Source organism: Embiotoca jacksoni, unplaced genomic scaffold, assembly GCF_022577435.1.
Source record: "Embiotoca jacksoni isolate LCO1_2020_lvr unplaced genomic scaffold, fEmbJac1.0.p SCAF_7, whole genome shotgun sequence".
NCBI lineage: Eukaryota > Metazoa > Chordata > Actinopteri > Embiotocidae > Embiotoca > Embiotoca jacksoni.
Genome location: NW_027185425.1, coordinates 8106355 through 8124576, shown reverse-complemented (window position 1 = coordinate 8124576; position 18222 = coordinate 8106355). Strand labels below are relative to the sequence as shown.

The window sequence follows — 18222 nt, the reverse complement described above, 5'->3', positions numbered from 1 at the left end:
CTCCACAAGTTGTGGCGTCTTTTAAGTTTCTTCTGAACGTCATTAAAAAATGTAAACAAACACTTTCCACATATTCCAGCAGGAGACCAGTTCAAGACTTATTTTTCCTACTGTTGTTATCTTCCATCTATTCATAGCAATGTTTGTTTCTCTGTTGAAACTAATATTTAAATTAACGCTTTCTTTCTGAATTCCATGTACGTTACTGCAGTGTGTGCAACTCATATGTAGCCAAAATAGATTGAAAATAGTGAAACAAAGCATTAAATGTAAGATTTACCTAAATTGAAATGCAGTGTTTCCCCATTCATTTCGGCCCTCCGCCACCCTCCTGGAAGATTATCTAAAGTCATGGTATATGTTTGGACCACATACCAAGACTTGTAATTTGACATTTTACAGAATGTCATGGCATTTCAGCTGACCAATAGTGTAACTTTGATCCCTCAGTCACTCGGGGACTTTATGGGACTGGCCGTGCTATTTTGGTTCAGCCAAAAAACAAAAACAAAAAAAACAAAAAATTTCACACACACACACACACAGCGAAGCAGAGGAGAGACAACTGAAGTGAGGATGACGCTACTAGAATTGACAATAACTATATTTGTTACATTACTAAAATTCAAATAAAAGCAAACAAGGTTAATTTATGAATGGACAAGCGTCGACCACAAACGTCCAACTTCTCGCGCTAGCAGAATGAAGAGGTAGAGGAGGAGTAAAGCGAGGGGAGTTTATCCACTGGTTAACCGTTTTCGTTCTCTCGGACGGACAGAAGAAATAGTAGAAAACGTTAAAATATAGTTCAACAAATATCTTTGGGCGGCTGCTAATACAGTGGCCCACCCAAGTAGTCCATGTGCGGGAAACAGTGTACCATATAATGACAAACATTTTAAGATGCATTAACTATAAACGACATGTTTTTGGTAAACCGGTTACTCCTGCGGATTCACATCTCCTCGCCTGCACAGACATGTCCATTTAAATGTCCATCCTCCTCTGTTTTTCTCTGCAGTTGAAGCTGCTGAATCTGTACATTAAGCGCGCCCAGTCGGGCTCCAGCGGCAGTGAACCCCCATCTGAAGGCCTATAGGAGAGACGGCGCCGTCCCACAGGGCAACCGACGAACTGCAACAATCCCCACCGAGCATAAAGCATCCGTTCATGAGATCACAGCCACACAGAACGAGAACAAAACACAGATCAGAACACCGTCTCACGGCAACAAACTGCTTACGTCCACAGATACAGCAGACACAGCATCTACACACACACACACACACACACACACACACACACACACACACACACACACACACACACACACACACATACGTAGGTACACGACCTCCTCGTACATTTCCCGCCTCGCTGCAAGATGGGAGTTGTGGTGCAGAGGAGAGGAGTGTTGTAGTTCTCCTCATCGAGGATCCACCCTGATGTCAGACTGAACTGAACCCTTAAATTTGGATGAAACAGACACAGACATGCAGTCACATACTCCACCCAGGTTTGTCACCGATCACTCAAGGATGAAGATATGAAATGTCCGTCCTGTCCATTCTGCTTTAAATCCAGAACGCAACAGTATCCCCTCTGAACAACATCTTTATGTCAACAGGAAGTGGTGCAACTGCATGCTTCTCATTTTTCGGGGGCGGGGGAGGGCGGGGGGGGGGGGGTTAATATTCATCAAACAGCAACGCGACAAAGAAACGGTGCTGTCTTTGTTTCCTTCTTGAACAGTGAGTAACTGGAGCTGGGGAGACGGGAATGTAAATTTACATTGTGTCATTGAGTTTGGATTTATTTTACGCAACGAGGTTTTACTGCCGCGGTTTTTAATACCTGGAGTTTTCTCTTTCTCACTCACACATCAACACACGTTCTCTCTTTCAAAAAGGTGCTGAAGAGCCTGAAAGGTACGACCGACGAACTCTGCGCAGCACTCAGTCACAGCGGGTCACGCCTGCCCTTATTAATAAATACAGTACATAGACAGATTCCAAAGTATAGGAGGCGTTGTGTGCTTGGCTATGCATGAGACTAAATTAAAAGAATAACTTTTTATTGGGGTCGTATTTACAGTCAGAAAAGTGTGACTGAGGTTTTAAATTAATGTGAACCGTGTCCGCTCCTTTCAGTTAAATCCATGATGTCCTCCATTTGTCCCAGCTTATCGTGGATCACTTCTGGGCAACACTGGGAGGAAGACGGGTGTGGGCTGCTTACTACATGAAGTATGACAGGACATGGCTTATTATCACATAGTCGATATGTATCTATATATGATATTAAAATGGAATATCCAATAACAGTGTCACTTAGGAAAGTCCCCCCGGGGGGTGCACGCGCGCACCTGTGCCCATCCTTGTTTTTATTTTTTGTTTCTCTCTCCCTCTGTTGCGCGTGCAGTAGTGTCTCTCTCTCTCTCTCTCTCTCTCTCTCTCTCTCTCTCTCTCTCTCTCTCTCTCTCAATTACTTTTTCTCTGCTGAGAAATTTGTAGAAATGTATTATTTACAGCTCTGAAAACAATTGTCATGTCTCACTTTTCTCTTTCCTTCCTGTTCTTGTAACATTCTAGTTTTCTCTGTTGTGTTTCCGCCGTGCATTTACAAAGCTGTGCTTACAATAAAGTTAAGAACTTGTACAGATCATGTTAACACCTGCCTCTTTGCATTTTTGCAGAACAAAATATTCATGAACGAAGGGACATAAGAAATGAGTGGGTCTTCCTTTAGTTCAGTAAAGACTGATTATTTTGATTGTAAACTGTTTGTCTTTGTCTAACTGACCGTGGATCAGTGGTAAACCATTTCCAGTATTTGTTTAAAAACAATCTGCCGTTTAGATGCACTTTAAACCAGGAGATCCACTGAAATCTAAAACGTATACGGTTCGAGTTTTTCCATAAAAACTGCAACGGTGCCTCTGTCCTTTATTGGAGTAACCCCACTTTTAATCAACAGCTGCGCCTCTTTGCACACAGTAAGTGTGACATTTTATTTTCCAACTGCAGTTTGGGTGGATAATCCAAAAATGATTCTTATTGGACTCCAGATTATAGAAGGGGATAAAACTAAACCTTTTTTTTTTCCCCTATATTCACTCTCAAAAAGACAAATATTTGTACCTGTGATGAGTGGTCATACAAATTAAAAAACGTTGGAGACCACTAATGATTAATTTCATAATTCGCTGCATTGATGATTCTTTTCCGTTACTTGTTTGGTCTTAAATGTGAGGAATTGGTGAAAACTGTTTGTCACCATTTTCCAAAGCAGTTCACACAATTTGTCTGATGAGCAGCACCAAAACCAGAGTTTATTTTACTGTCTGATAAGAAAAACGGCAGATCCTCCCAATGCTCCCCTGCAAAAAGCTGTGACGAGTGGACAACGTGCACTTGTTCATAAAGTGGGCTAAACCAGACACGGTACAAAAGAAAACATTTATGTCTTATGTAACAAAGCTATTTGAGAGACCAGTGCTGAATTTCATGTATGCATCTGTTCTGTTGGTTGTAAATTTAGGAGCTGCTAACGAGGGTCCCAGATACGGACCCAGTCTGACCTGTAAACTGGCCCCTTGGCCTCCCTGCGGTCATCTGCAGAAGCTGCCAAGTCTGCCATTAATACCGTGTCTGTCCTCAACACAATTCCTGATGCAGGCAAACATATCAATTACAGAACAGAGGTGGACTGTGGTGAAGTAAGAGTACAGTTTGAGATACTTATGTTGTAGTATTACCATTTTATGTTATTTTATACTTACTTACAACAGTAAAATTTTGTAGAAAATGCTGCTTTTCCAACTAGAATTGTCAGATAACTTGCATTCAAATCTTATACGCTTTAATAGTAGAGCTACCCAAATATGTATGAATTAAAATTAACTCCACTCACAGCTGCAACAGAAAAACACTTCTTGCATTTTAAAGCACTGCTATAATCAAATATAATTTGGCAAGGAAGCCTACCTGCAGTGATTTAAATACTTGGATACTGTCAATAATTTAAGTATTTTTAAAGCAGGATTCTTTATTATAAGGGAGTACTCAGCTCTTTAGTTTAAAAGTTGCCCAATGTAATCTCTAAATATAAATTAACAGAGAGGAGTCTTTAATGTTTGCATGTATATGATTTTTGTTGTTGATTGTCTGTCGATTATGTTTGATCCTGACTGTGTTTTGCACAGTTGTGTGTTGACGTCCTTTTTTTTTTTTTCCTGAGAAGTCAGACAGAGGGGACTTGAATTGAGTAAAAATAGCGTGTGAACCCTGCTCGTAAAAACCTCTGCCACCCACAGACTTGACTGTGCGCCATGTCCAGGGTCCGACGGTGGATAATTATTGACCAGACAGTAGTGGAGGAGGAGGAGGAGGAGGGGGGTGTAGTCCTCACACGGGTTTTTAGCGAACTGGACTCCTCTTCTGTTCAACACGGGTATGAATCAAACATGAGCTCCCGTTTGGACCTGCTCGGTACCGGGCTGAGTCGTGTGCGTTTTGCAGCTGGAGTGAGGTGCACAATGTTGTTCTGGCAGCCCTACACTGAAAACTTGGTTACACACGGTATGAACCTCATGAACTTGAACATGACGTTTTAGTTTATGGCTCCAAAGTGTAAACAGCGCGTGTTTGAGGCTCTCTGCAGGACGATGTTAATGAATAACCGCTTTCGTTTTTTGTTTGTTTTTTTGTTGTTGCTTCCTTTAACTCGCTGGGTGTGAGAGATGAACTGTAAATTGCGCGGTGTCGCCGAGTCGGATGCTTTACGTCCACGGCGTTCATCTTTTGTTGACTTTGTGAGATGTATCATAGTTTCTGGGAGGCAGCGCGCAGCTACAGTTGGGACACAATGACGGAAGCTCGAAGGCTTCTGATTGGCTGATCCCTCTGCGCCCGGCGCGGGAGGCGGCCCTCTGATTGGCTGATCGCCGTCTCCCCCCGGCATCAATCCCCGACGCTCGGCGGTGGCGGCGCTGCGGGCTTCACGGACCGAGGGAGCCATGTTGATGCCCGGTTTAGTGTCAAACGCTTCGCAGTGGATGGTTGAAGGACTGCGTTTGGACGACTGGGAAGCCTCGGCGGTGATTCCGGCTCCGCGATGAGAAGAGGAGCTCCGTTTGGGATGGCGCTGGAGGAGAGGCGCTCTTAGGTCACCGGACGTAGCGAAGTTGGAAGTTGGTGCTAGTTAGCTTCGGAGCTAGGTAGCAACAGCTGTGCGGACGGCTGCGTGGGATGCGGCGTGTGGACTAAAAAAAAAAAAAAAAACAACCATTTAATTCCACCTGCTTGTTGCATTTTGCTGCGCAAACGTTAGCGGAGACCCGTTTGAAGAACTCGCCGACCGGAGCGAACAACGACGGGGGCTGCTGGATCCACGCTGGCTCGCTTAAGCTGCTTTTTCGTGGAGCTAGCCGTTAGCTCACGTTAGCATGCTGACAATCAGCTCGCATCTTCGGTCACGACTGACTTAATTGCTAGCTGAGCAGGTTGTAGCTCAACGTTACTTTTTTTTTTTTTTTTTTTAAGGAAGTGTGCCACTCGTGGAGGAAGGACCGAGGTTGTACGAATATTTAAACAAAATTTAAATAAAAAAAAAAGGGCCGAGTGGAGATATGGCGATACATCCAGCCTGCGTCGGAAGCTACCAATTCGCCTGCCCAGTTCGCCAGGGAGCGGCTAACGGGCTAGCAGCATAACTTTCCTCTCACGGTGTCACTGAGGAGAAGCTGCGGAGCCCACACTTCCTCTCACAGCTCGACCTCTTGTACCTGAAGCAAGCTGGCGGCCCTCCGAGTCGAAGCCGAGGACAAGGAGCTGGGGCCGATGGCCTGGGTGCTGAAGATGGACGACGCCAGCATCGAGTCGGGGCTGGTGCACGACTTCGATGCCAGCCTGTCCGGCATCGGGCAGGAGCTGGGGGCTGGAGCCTACAGCATGAGGTTAGACACGGGAGGCAGCACGTCGGACCCCCCCCCCCCCCCGGCTTCTCTACAGCGGTGTGGGGGGGGGGGGTCGTCAGGGAGAACAACATGCAGTCTTGTCTCGGAGGGTGTTTTTTTTTAGCACCGCAAGCCCCTGCGCCTGTCTCGGATGTTGTTGTTTGCCTTTGTGGATGGTGTGATGGTCGGGAGTAGGACGGTCTCTGCAGGGTGCCGCGAAGATGAACTTCCATAAACCCGCACAAAAGCAAAAAGGGGGGGGGGGGAATACGTGTTACACTGTGAGAGGAGGGAGGTGAGGGGGAATACGTTATATCAACTCGTCCTGTTGCCAAAAAGATACCCAAACTTTGTGTTACAAAGTCTGCAAGAAAGGCCCTGGTTTGGTTGTAAGAACAGGGCCGTGGCTTTGTTTTGGAACATCAGTGTTGTGTAGAAACAAAAAGTTGTTCGCTGCCTCTGATCTGATCAGTCTGATGGGTCTTTTTGATTAGGAAATAGTATAATTTCTGGCTCAGAGGAAGCTTCTGCGTGTGGGATATTCCCGAACATGATTTCAGAAATGAAAGTAGGTAGTCAACATTTTCCTGCTGCTGAGATCTATAACTGATGATCCACAGTCTGAATGTTTATTTATTCTCATAAAGTCTTCTTAACACTGCAGCTACAAGTCCTGGGTGTGTAACTGCACTGGTTTTTGACACCTTCAAAAGAATCAAACATCAACAGTGCAGTCATGGATTTTAATCTTAATGGTGCCAGTTGGAAATGAATGACACCCGGGAATCACACCAGTTTGGGGTCACTAGTGATTCCAACATTTATTCTGAAATGTGACATCCTGTGAACGGCAGGTTAGTTAGCACTGTTTGTTTGCACCCAGTCTGTGAAGGACACGTACGTTTCCTATGACTGTATTTCTTGATTTATTAAAGAAGAGTCAGCTGGCACAGAAGTGATATTGTTGTAAACCACGTGTTCATTTTAGTAATTATTTACGTGTGCACAGTGTTATGTAATAGGTTAGTGATATTTGAATGGCAAAGGCTAGAAGCTCCGAGGGTATGCACGTCTTCTCAGCAGCCTCCTCGTCCATCTGCTTTCCGTGTGCGTTTATCTGAGCATGACGTAGGTGTGTGCCAGTCACTCACGAGTGTGAGCAAGTTCACAAATTATAAAGTAATGGTATGCATGTAAGTGAATTAGTGAGAAGCGGCTTGAGATGTAAGGCTGTCTGGTCGTGGGGCGTGTTTGGAGTCAGCAGCTGGCGGGAACAGAATGTCTCAGTGTGTTTCAGTGGAAAGAGCTCCTCAGATTTCAGGAAGGAGAGGGGTTGTTTTTTGTTTTTTGAGGGGGGAGGTCAAGCAGGGCTGTGGTACCCAGGTTGTGCCAACACTTTGACAGTGTAGGGGGGGGGGGAGGCATCCAGTCTGTAGAGACTAGCAACTGATGTGGGGTTGAATAAGTCCTGCAGGCAGCTGTTTGAAAGATTTTGTTTGTTTGTTTGGAGATGCTGCAGGAAGTCACAAAATTGTCAAGTGTCTCTTAAAAAAAAAAAAAAAGTTTGGTCAATGTTTAGACTCTTGCTCAAAATGTTTTCCAGGAAATGAGATGCCACAGTCTGCATTTCTTTTGCATGGATAAGACTCCTTTTTTTGCACACACACACACACACACACACACACACACACGCTCCTGTTCGCAGTGCACCCGCTGACACTCCCGCAGCATTTGTCAGGGTGAGCTGAGGATAGGTTAGTTGTCTGGAGTGGCTGCCAAGTGTGAGAGATAGTATATGTCAGCAGCCCAGGCTATCTCTGGGTGATTCTGTTCATTTATCCTGCTGCTGCGGACTCATGCATACATAATAAGAGAGCCATTTGATCGATGGAAAGCCTTCGTCACTTCTTCTAAAATAAGCCGGTCCATTTAATAATTCCACACGAGGACAAGGTGAAGTATTGTCCTCCCAAAAGTGTCGTATGAACAGTTTAAAATGACACAAATCAATTTGATGTGTTGTCAGAGATTGAAGTAAAGAAGAACATCCAGTCTGGATAAATAAAGGCAGGTTTGCTGTTTAGTTTCAGGGAGGTCACAGTGGTTATGATCCCACGTGTGTTCACAGGTGTTTGAGATTCAATAAAAGCTCAACGACAGAAATCCGTTGAAAAATATTGAGGCCAGAGGCAAAGAAAAGACACCAGTTAAGCTTTTCAAGGAAAATTTTAAGCTGTGTCACAACTGTTCTTTTATGTGGTTTTCTGTTTTTTTTTCTTTGCCACCTAATCTTCATCCCACCTGAGTTGACTGTCTGTCTGTGTGTCTTCTCTCTCTCTCTCTCTCTCTCTCTCTCTCTCTCTCTCTCTCTCTCTCTCTCAGTGATGTGCTGGCTCTGCCGATCTTTAAGCAGGAGGACTCCAGCCTCCCTCCTGAAAACGAGACCAAAAATCCCCCATTCCAGTATGTGCTGTGTGCTGCCACCTCGCCTGCCGTCAAGCTGCACGACGAGACGCTCACATACCTGAACCAAGGTGAGACGCCTGACACGGTACATGTATTTGAGGAAGAGTTTTGGTCAACTGTGGTTTAGTTGTGTTGAATTTTTCTACTAAGACTCTTTAAGTGCTCATAAAGGCCTTGACAGCCTGTTTCGATGTGTTCCTGGTGCTGCACACCCACTGTTTAACATCAATAAATAATTAGCACATTAATTTAATGCACATTAGTGTGATTACTGTAAAATGAAACCACTGCTGTTGGAAATGGCTGCCTCCTCTCGCCTCCACACAACACAATAAAGATCTGCACCAGCAGTTTTGACATTGACTTTGCGACATTTACTTTATGGCACAGAATAAGACACTAATTATTCTGTTACAGCGGAGAAACAACATCTTCATAAAACATTACAAAAGACTTTGTCCCAGCTTCCTCAAATTAAACCATCATAAAGGCTGCATTTCCAAAATTGAGTCATTTATAATCATCCAAGAAAGAAGCCAGAAAACATGAACTTTTTATTCAGATGCGATCATTCAAACATAAAATAGATATTTTTCCATCAGACAAACCTTGGTCAAAAATTTTTTTTACTGTTCAAAAGTCTTTTACACTTCATTTTAAAACCTCAACAGCAAACTCTTGTTTATTGCTAAAGTTTAGTTTTTTTTGTTCTTTGAGGTTTTGATATTTTCCAAACAAAATGGAGCCCCAGAATAGATGTGTAGGACAATTGAGAAGTTTCAAGAACTGTTGAGAATTTTGTCAGAGCTCATTCTCTTTGGCGAAAAGTGGGCTTTCGTCTCCAGTCTCGTCCAAATTACGAAGCAAGAAAAGACTTTATCAAAGCCAAGTTCATGGCTGACCCGCGTATGAAACGTAAGAGGGATTTTAATTTCAACTGAGAGCCTTTAATTTGAAATGGGTGTAGGAAGTCTTGGCATTCGGCCAGCTAATAGTTTAACTTTATCACTTTCAGTCATAATCGTTTGCGTTTATAAGACCGGTCACTCTGTCGTGGTTTTGTCAGAAAGCCTATACTTTTTAGGGAGGCCATTAAATTATAAGAAATATTTACATTCTGCGCTTGATGATGTTTCTTTCTTTTTAATTGTACTTCTCCTCTCTGTCTGTCAGGCCAGTCTTATGAGGTGCGTATGTTGGACAACAGGAAGCCAGGGGAGTTACCCGAGCTCAACAACAAGATGGTGAAGGTGAGAGGATCCTCAAAAATGGAGGACAAACTTCTGCTCCTTATGCCAAGCACACTTTATATCTAATGTGTGTGTGTGTCTGTGTCTGTGTTTGTGTAGAGCATAGTGAGAGTAGTGTTTCATGACCGTCGGCTGCAGTACACGGAGCACCAGCAGCTGGAGGGCTGGAGGTGGAATCGTCCTGGCGACCGTCTCCTTGACATTGGTAAAGATGGCTGGCAAGAAATGTTTACTTTAACTGTCCCATGAGTGTAATTTGGAGCTCAAATGTGTGTGTGTTGTGTGTCAGATATCCCCATGTCAGTGGCCATTGTGGAGCCGAAGACTCACTCCTCCCAGCTGAATGCTGCAGATTTTCTGTGGGACATGAACAAAAGAACTTCTGTTTTTGTGCAGGTAACACGCAAACAGTCACTTGAAACACACACACACTTCAACTTTCTCTGTGTGTTTGGTGTGCTGCTGAATTTCCACATCAAACACATATTTTGAGATCCTCACCCTCTTGTCTACCTGCTGTCTGCAGGTGCACTGCATCAGCACAGAGTTCACTCCCAGGAAGCACGGTGGCGAGAAGGGCGTCCCCTTCAGGATCCAGATTGACACGTTCGCCCAGGGAGACGGCGGAGAGCACACAGAGCACCTCCACTCCGCCTCCTGCCAAATCAAAGTCTTCAAGGTGCACACTCAGTCTCTCACGGGAGAAATGTTCCCTCTGACGAAATTATACTGTCATTTGTGCATCAGCCCTCACGGCAAATAAATCGATCTTTTCTCGGTCTCTTCTTCTCTGCTTCCTGTTTAGCCAAAGGGGGCGGACCGTAAGCAAAAGACCGACAGGGAGAAGATGGAAAAACGCACACCTCAAGAGAAGGAGAAGTACCAGCCTTCTTACGATACCACTATCCTGTCAGAGGTCAGTGTGCAGCTGCTGTGGACAGTTAGGCTTTATGTGGCCTCGGCACTAAAAAGGCTGCAGGACTAACGAGAATCTAGGTTCACTTTTCATTTGAAGGGCCATTTATGTTCAAATGTAAGTGAAATATGCTTATACAAGTAAAGGACCATAGTGCAGTTTTAGAAAGCCGAGGATTACATCTCTGCCAACCGTTTTCTCGAGCATATGGCTCTAAATTTAAGGACCGCTGAACATGTGAAGAGCAGCAAAAATCACACGATCCATTTTTATTCTTTCTGATGGTCTCCCTCATCCCCCCCCCCCCCCCCCCCGACAACATCTCAACACACCACCACAGAAAAGGTTGCAGAACAATCTGATGGTGATCATACTTGTAGTGGATTACCTGTCTCATTATGTATATTTTAATGAGGCAGAGACACGAACTGAAGCCATTCATTGCTGCTAAGAGGGAAGAATGGTCTGGAAAAATGTCAGTAATGTCAAGAGGGCAGAAGTAGCATCTCTGCTCTTTGTCTTCCAGAATGCTGATATTTTATGTCCTAAAAAAAAAATCTGCATTAATTTCAACTATATTTAGCATGGAGGGGGTCTTATTATGTGAGGTGTTTCACATCCACATAAAATCCTGCACAGTTTGTATAACGTGCTAAATAAAAGCTCAAATGTATTAAAAAAAAAAAACACGGGTCCTTTGATTCATCATTAAGTAGATGTTGGAATATGTTCTGCCTCTGAGGTTTTAATCACAGTCATTGTAAGAAAAATAAACTTCCATCTCTCTGTGCTCCCAGAGTTGCCGTTTGTGTCTGTGTGTCAGTCGCTGGCTTTCTAACCTCTGTGTCTGTATGTAGACGAGGCTTGAGCCTATCATAGAGGATGCGGGTGACCACGAGCTGAAAAAGTCCAGCAAGCGAACACTTCCCGCTGACTGTGGCGACTCCTTGGCCAAGAGAGGCAGTGTAAGCACCCTGCTCCAATCCACTCCTCCTCCTCCTCCCATCACTCCACCCACACCTGGCTGTCAGCTGAACCTTGTAGACTCTTGGTCCTCAGTGAAAGGGATGTTTCAGTGCCATGTTTTTGACATTAGTTGGTGTGGAGATGATGCAAAGCTTAATTCCCAGTCCATACTTGACTTTTTCTACAGCCCTCTAGCTCTTATTTCTGGGTGGGTGGAGGTGCCTGTGTTGTCTTTGTGCGGCTCTAATTATTGAGTATTTAGATGTGTGTGTCCTTCTTCAGTGCTCCCCCTGGCCAGACAACGCCTACGTCAGCACCAACCAGGCAGCTACTCCCACCTTTACGTCCACCCCGCTGTCCACATACACAACCTCCTCAGTGCTGGACAGGTACGTCTGTTTGTTCGCTCGTTCACTTTGGACTTTGTCCAAAGGTGTATGTTGGTCGCCCAACTCTTAACTATTCATCTCTTTGTCCTCTAGTGATTCGTCCTCACCCAATCACCAGGCAGACCCTGGCAGCCATGGCAACTCGGAGGTTAGTCCGGAGTTATTCTCCTCTATGAGCTGGTGGAAAGAGTTCAAAAATCAAACATGTCACTAAAAGAAAAGCACACGTGTAAATAATACAATTAGTGACATCTGAATCCATTTTGCTGCGTTGGTTTCAGGGTCATGACTTAGCTGAATGTAGCCGAGTCATTGTTCATGTTATAGTTACACCTGTGCTTTTCTTTTCTTTTTTACTCCCTTTCGACAACATACAACTTCAAATTTGTACGACCACTTTCCTGAGAAATTATAACTGCTGCTGTGGTTGCATTGAGTGGTGAAACAAGTAACAAGAGGATCCGCACTAAGTTTGTAATCAACATTAGCTGATTATAGACTCTTAAACAATGAAAATCTGTTTGCCTCCTAGTGCCACTTTGTTACAGTAAAATAAGCAACTTTAATCTGCAATAGGGAAGTTTATCTTTATTTTTTTTACAGAGTAAACAATCACAATACGTTTAAATGTTAGTTAATGTTTATATCAGTGGCACATAATCAGTATTCGCAGGCTGTGCTACATCAAATATATACAGTATTGTGTGAGGGCTAAGTGGGATTTGAATGAGAAGGGGAAAGTAAACTTTAGATCCAGCTGTGCAGATGTGTTGACATCCTGCGTGTGTGTGTGTGTGTGTGTGTGTGTGTGTGTGTGTGTGTGTGTGTGTGTGTGTGTGTCCCTCCATCCCTCCAACAGCAGTTGAGCCCCACCGCCTCCATACAGGACACACAGAAGTGGCTGCTGAAAAATCGCTTCAACTCCTACGCTCGGCTCTTCTCTCACTTCTCAGGTACACACAGGCAGGTTGTCGCGCTCACAATATAACGCAAATGTAATGTTGTAATAGCTGCGTTACAAGTGACTCTTTTTTTTTTTTTTTTTTTTTTTTTTTTTTTTTTAAATGTGTAGGTTCGGATTTGTTGAAACTAACCCGGGACGACCTGGTCCAGATTTGTGGGCCAGCAGATGGGATCAGACTCTTCAATGCACTCAAATCCAGGTATGTTACACCTGAGCGAGTGGGACAGTATTGTATGTTTGTGTGCACAAGTTACTAAGCAACAACACTTAGGTGTATTTATTTGTTTTGACGTATGTTACGGTAAAGCAAAGCAGCTGATTCAACAGAGATGGACATTATGCCCCCCACAACCCTCTTTTGTGTGGCCTAACATAACCTACACCGCAGCGTGGGGCCGATGCCAGACAGTGTGCTTCACTGTGGAAACTGTTCTGTGTGCAGGTCAGTGCGTCCCAGGTTGACGGTGTACGTCTGTCAGGAGTCCCCTCAGGAGAGCCCCCTACTGGAGAGACACGGCACCAATGAAAACGGAGAACACAGCATCTCCTCTAGTTTACATGGTAAGAGCAGCTGAACATGTTACTGATTTAAGGCACAGTGCGAATATGAACAGGAGTGTAACGCTGGTCTGTTTCTGTGCAGTGTACCATGCTCTGTACCTAGAGGAGCTCACAGCTGCAGAGCTCATCCGCAAGATGGCGTGTGTGTGCTGCCTTCCACTGGGAAGGATCAACCAGGTGTACAGACAGGGTCCCACAGGCATACACATCCTGCTGAGTGACCAGGTACTAGCACTCATACACGCATATACACAAACATTTCATTATAGCCACTGGGACTTTAGTTTATGTAATTTTTAGGTTAGAGTAAACGACCAGACTTGCACTGAGACTTACTATATACAGAAGAAGCGTCAGTGTGTCACCACTTTGTGTGCTATCTGTCCATGAATAACTCTGCTGTCCGTTGAGTTGCTTATTTGCATGTAATTTACAGCCTCCTGCTGTCAAACACACACGGTATTGTTCCTGCTTTAACACTGCCATTGATATTAGAGGTCTCTAAAACGTCAAGAAATCACTTCCGAGTAGAGCAACGTATTTGATGAGCTCTTTGTTTTCATACCCTCTTTGTTTTTCTGTTTGTTTCACAGATGGTTTACAACTTGCCTGACGAGAGCTGTTTTTTGATCAGCACTGTTGAAGGTCTGCTCACATTGCCTATGCAGTGTCACAACTTACAATTGTTGTCTTTACTTGACGCTGATTTAATGTACTTTTCCACGTGTGTGTCCCCCCTCCAGATGAGTTGGGCGAAGGACTCCATCTAATCATGAAGTAGTGAGGAGGACAGATGGCATCACTAATACTCCACCCTCTGTTTTGGAGCAGAAGCCTCCCTCTGTCCCTCTCTGCCTGCCTCTACTCTTTCCCTCTACTTCCTCCCTGTCTCTCTAAGCGATCGCTCGACGGAAAGCAGACAGACTGCGTTAAAGCCATGTAAATGTTAGAATCTGACATGGGTGTGTCCACTGTTTCATATTGAAAACAATATTAACGGAGGAGATTAGTTTAAAGAAGAGAGACCGGGGAGGATACGGGATTAGGGGAATGTTAACAATGTTTCTATGTATTTTTATTTTATTTTATTTTATTTTTTTATTTTATTTTTTTGTCTTTTATATGGTTTCTGTGTGGAAAAGGGAGGGTGGAGGCTCCAGGAGAGAGAGGTGGGTGGTGCTCTGGCTGGCAGGAGAAGGAAAGATAGCAGAGTTTCCTTGTTGCTCGTTGCCCTTCCTACACGACGCACACAACCAGCACTAGGCCAGTATTCGATAACCTGTAACTGCTGAACAGCATGTGATCTCATACTAACCCGCTTAAAGGAGAATCCCACCTTACTCTGCTTGTTAAACATTCTCAATGGGGTTGTCTTAATAAACCATTAAGTAACCATTTATTGATCAGCTGAGCTTGGAAACCCCTGAAATATCCAGGCTGAGTTCGTGGAAGTGGCGTCATTTGTGGATGTTGACGCCAGTTTTTCTTCTTTCTTGGACTTTTGTCAAATGGACTGATTTCATTAACTCTTGTCACACAGAGCCATCCTATGTGATTTAGACTTACAGCCATAAACCTCTGTGCGTCGACATGATGTCACACTCAGCTCAGCTCTCCCGCTTTTACCATTTTTAGTTTTATTGATGGATCAGCTGTTTCTGTTGCTCTCATTGAATTTACTTGTTTCTGGTGCCATATTGGCTTTTTAGCTCAATCTTTTACTCACACAGAGCACACACACTTCATCTTTGACTCCCCTGTTTCACGTACTGACTTTGAAACACTGGTATGGAGACGTGGGATTCTGAGATTTTGGCCATAAACGTTCATGAAAGGATAAAACCTTTTAAGAGTACTGTCTGGTGGAGCAGTAACGCCTATTTAATAACCTACTATAACGTGGACCAAACAGGTTTCAGATTAATAGGCTATTTTTTTTATCATTATTTTAGAAAAAGCCTTAGTGACTCTGGACATCTTTGTCATTGGAGGCATTAAAAGAATTGGTCAGAAGTGAATAAAATCTAGCGCCGTTCCTTGTGCGCTGACTTAAATAAACCCTCCATTCCAGGCTCTGGAAGAAAACAACCCATCATGCAGCAGGCTGGTAGAGGTTCATCAGTTTCAAGTGAAACCTCAACTCCTGGGAGTCTGCATTGGTTTAGTTGAACTATTGATTTTGGTACACAGTCTGGCATTTTTGAAGTGCATACAGTTTAGACTTCAACGTGTCAGTGTCCGAATATGCGTGTGTGTGCATGTACATCGTTTTTCGTTATGGCAAAGAAAATTTCATTGTCAGTTGTCATAAACTTTTTTCCTGTTGGTATGATGAAACTGTGTTTAGCTTGCTATGTAGTAAAGAGCATGTTGAAGACGGGAAAAGATGGGACATATAATTTTGTCAGTGAGTGTAACCCCCAAGCCCCCTCTTCTTTTTCCAGATGTTAGAGACCAAGCCTGCACTGAATAAATTCACAAAATTCAAGCTTGATGTGTAGTCAGTAGTCCTACAGCCCCACCCTCTTCTGGTCCGCCTAAAGAGAAGGAGAACAAAAAAAAACAAAAAAAGAAAGAATGTTGAGACTAAAAAGCGTCTGTGTTTTTGTCTCACCACGCGCCAGAGCCAGGACTGTAGCTCTTGTGGTGTTTACAAGGACATGAGTACCACAGCACATTAAACTGTCCGTCAGAAATTCGTGAGAATAGAGCGGGTGTCCGAGTCAGGCAAACTTTGGTGAGCAGTTTAGGTCTGACCCACCGTCTGTCTGTGTGATTGTGTGTGAGAGTGCGAGCAGGAGAGGTGACCACTGTTAATGTACAGCCTAATGTCAATGATGATGCTTCTCATGTGCACAGTATCATATGCTGGAGATGTACACAACCACATGTGCTGGGAATAAATGATTTCATAACTTTCTCTGGTGTCCCGCTTTCGTTATTACACTGAAGACGGACAATAATTGTGCGAGAAACAAATGTGTGACTACAACAATGGGCTAGTCCTGCAAGTCGGTATTCAACACTTATTAAACTGGGGACCCAAGATTTCAAAAAAAAAAAATAATAATACAATGGATTATGGGGCTCATTTTGTCTGTTTAAAACAAAGAAAGCTGTAAACCACAATTCATCATTCCAAAAAAACATCATCCCCAATGCCTTTCGAACTCCACATCCCTGTTCTATAAATGTTAATCTCCAAGTCAACACTGATATCATCCTCTTAGGGCCTGTTTCACAAAAGCAGAATTGCAAAAGCCAAGATTAAAACTGCAGGCCACTTGCAGCGTGCGAGGGTCCGCATATTCTCGCTTGCAGTTTTAATTATTTTCCTCGATCTCGTTCCTTATTCTTCTTTTAAAAAAAAAAATCCTTTTTTTTGGCATCTTTCACATCTTAAAAAAACTCGTGATAGTTGGTGCACGACACAAGTTTCATGAGGTTTGGAGCATCCTTTGACCTTAAACAACTTCCTGTGTCATGGCAAAACATCAAACTTAGCCGCATCGCACCGCCCTGGCTATACTACACTGCTCAAAAAAATAAAGGGAACACTTAAACAACACATCCTAGATCTCAATGAATGAAATATTCCAGTTGAAAATCTTTATTCATTACATAGTGGAATGTGTTGAGAACAAAATAACATAAGCATGATCAATGGAAAACAAAATCATTATCCCATAGAGGTCTGGATTCAGAATCATACTCAAAATAAAAGTGGAAAAATCAGATCACAGGCTGATCCAACTTCTGTGGAAATTCCTCAAGACAAGTCAAAATGAGGCTCAGTCGTGTGTGTGGCCTCCACGTGCCTGTATGCACTCCCTACAACGCCTGGGCATTCTCCTGATGAGATGACGGATGTTCTCCTGAGGGATCTCCTCCCAGACCTGGATCAAAGCATCAGTCCACTCCTGGACAGCCTGTGGTGCGACGTGGCGTCGGTGGATGGAACGAGACCTGATGTTCCAGATGTGGTGGATTGGATTCAGGTGTGGGGAACGGGCAGGCCGGTCCATAGCATCGATGCCTTCATCATGCAGGAACTGCTGACACACTCCAGCCACATGAGGCCGAGCATTGTCATGCATCAGAAGGAACCCAGGGCCCACTGCACCAGCATATGGTCTTACAATGGGTCTGAGGATCTCATCCCGGTACCTAATGGCAGTCAGGGTACCTCTGGCTAGCACGTGGAGGGCTGTGCGGCCCTCCAAAGAAATGCCTCCCCAGACCATTGCTGACCCACTGCCAAACCGGTCCTGCTGGAGGATGTTGCAGGCAGCAGAACGTTCTCCACGGCGTCTCCGGACTCTGTCACGTCTGTCACATGTGCTCAGTGTGAACCTGCTCTCATCCATGAAGAGCACAGGGCGCCGATGGCGAAGCTGCCAATCTTGGTGTTCTCTGGCAAATGCCAATCGCCCTGCACGGTGTTGGACTGTAAGCACAGGCCCCGCTTGTGGACGTCGGGCCCTCGTACCACCCTCATGGAGTCTGTTTCTGACAGTTTGAGCAGAAACATGCACATTAGTGGCCTGTTGGAGGTCATTTCGTAGGGCTCTGGCAGCGCTCCTCCTGTTCCTCCTTGCACAAAGGAGCAGATAGCGGTCCTGCTGCTGGGTTGTTGTCCTCCTACGGCCCCCTCCACATCTCCTGGTGTACTGGCCTGTCTCCTGGTATCTCCTCCTTTGTTTTGTTATCACTTTTTGACTGAACTGACCTCTAACCAATGCACAATGAACTCT

At 44.4% G+C, this 18222-nt stretch overlaps 2 protein-coding genes across 37 annotated transcripts in view; both read left to right on the top strand.

Moving 5' to 3' along the window:
- The window catches only part of clasp2 (cytoplasmic linker associated protein 2), a 57075-nt gene extending 54405 nt beyond the window's left edge, over window positions 1–2670 (top strand). For all 35 annotated transcript variants that reach the window (XM_069176887.1, XM_069176872.1, XM_069176866.1 and 32 more), the window contains one exon: window positions 1022–2670. In XM_069176887.1, coding sequence (XP_069032988.1) covers window positions 1022–1099 — 78 coding nt within the window. In that variant the 3' untranslated portion in view covers window positions 1100–2670. The remainder of the gene's footprint in view (window positions 1–1021) is intronic.
- A 2585-nt stretch (window positions 2671–5255) lies between these two features.
- Window positions 5256–16388, top strand: ubp1 (upstream binding protein 1). Of its 2 annotated transcripts, XM_069176896.1 has the most exons (16): window positions 5256–5956; window positions 8339–8490; window positions 9596–9672; window positions 9772–9877; window positions 9962–10068; window positions 10199–10351; window positions 10478–10588; window positions 11446–11553; window positions 11837–11943; window positions 12037–12091; window positions 12803–12896; window positions 13016–13106; window positions 13350–13468; window positions 13551–13693; window positions 14062–14113; window positions 14212–16388. In XM_069176896.1, the coding sequence occupies exons 1-16, from the start codon at window positions 5841–5843 to the stop codon at window positions 14247–14249; spliced, it is 1629 nt and encodes a 542-aa protein (XP_069032997.1). In that variant the 5' UTR covers window positions 5256–5840; the 3' UTR covers window positions 14250–16388. The 2 variants fall into 2 exon arrangements, with proteins under 2 accessions (XP_069032997.1, XP_069032998.1); XM_069176897.1 differs by lacking the exon at window positions 11446–11553.
- The last annotated feature ends 1834 nt before the right edge of the window (window positions 16389–18222 follow it).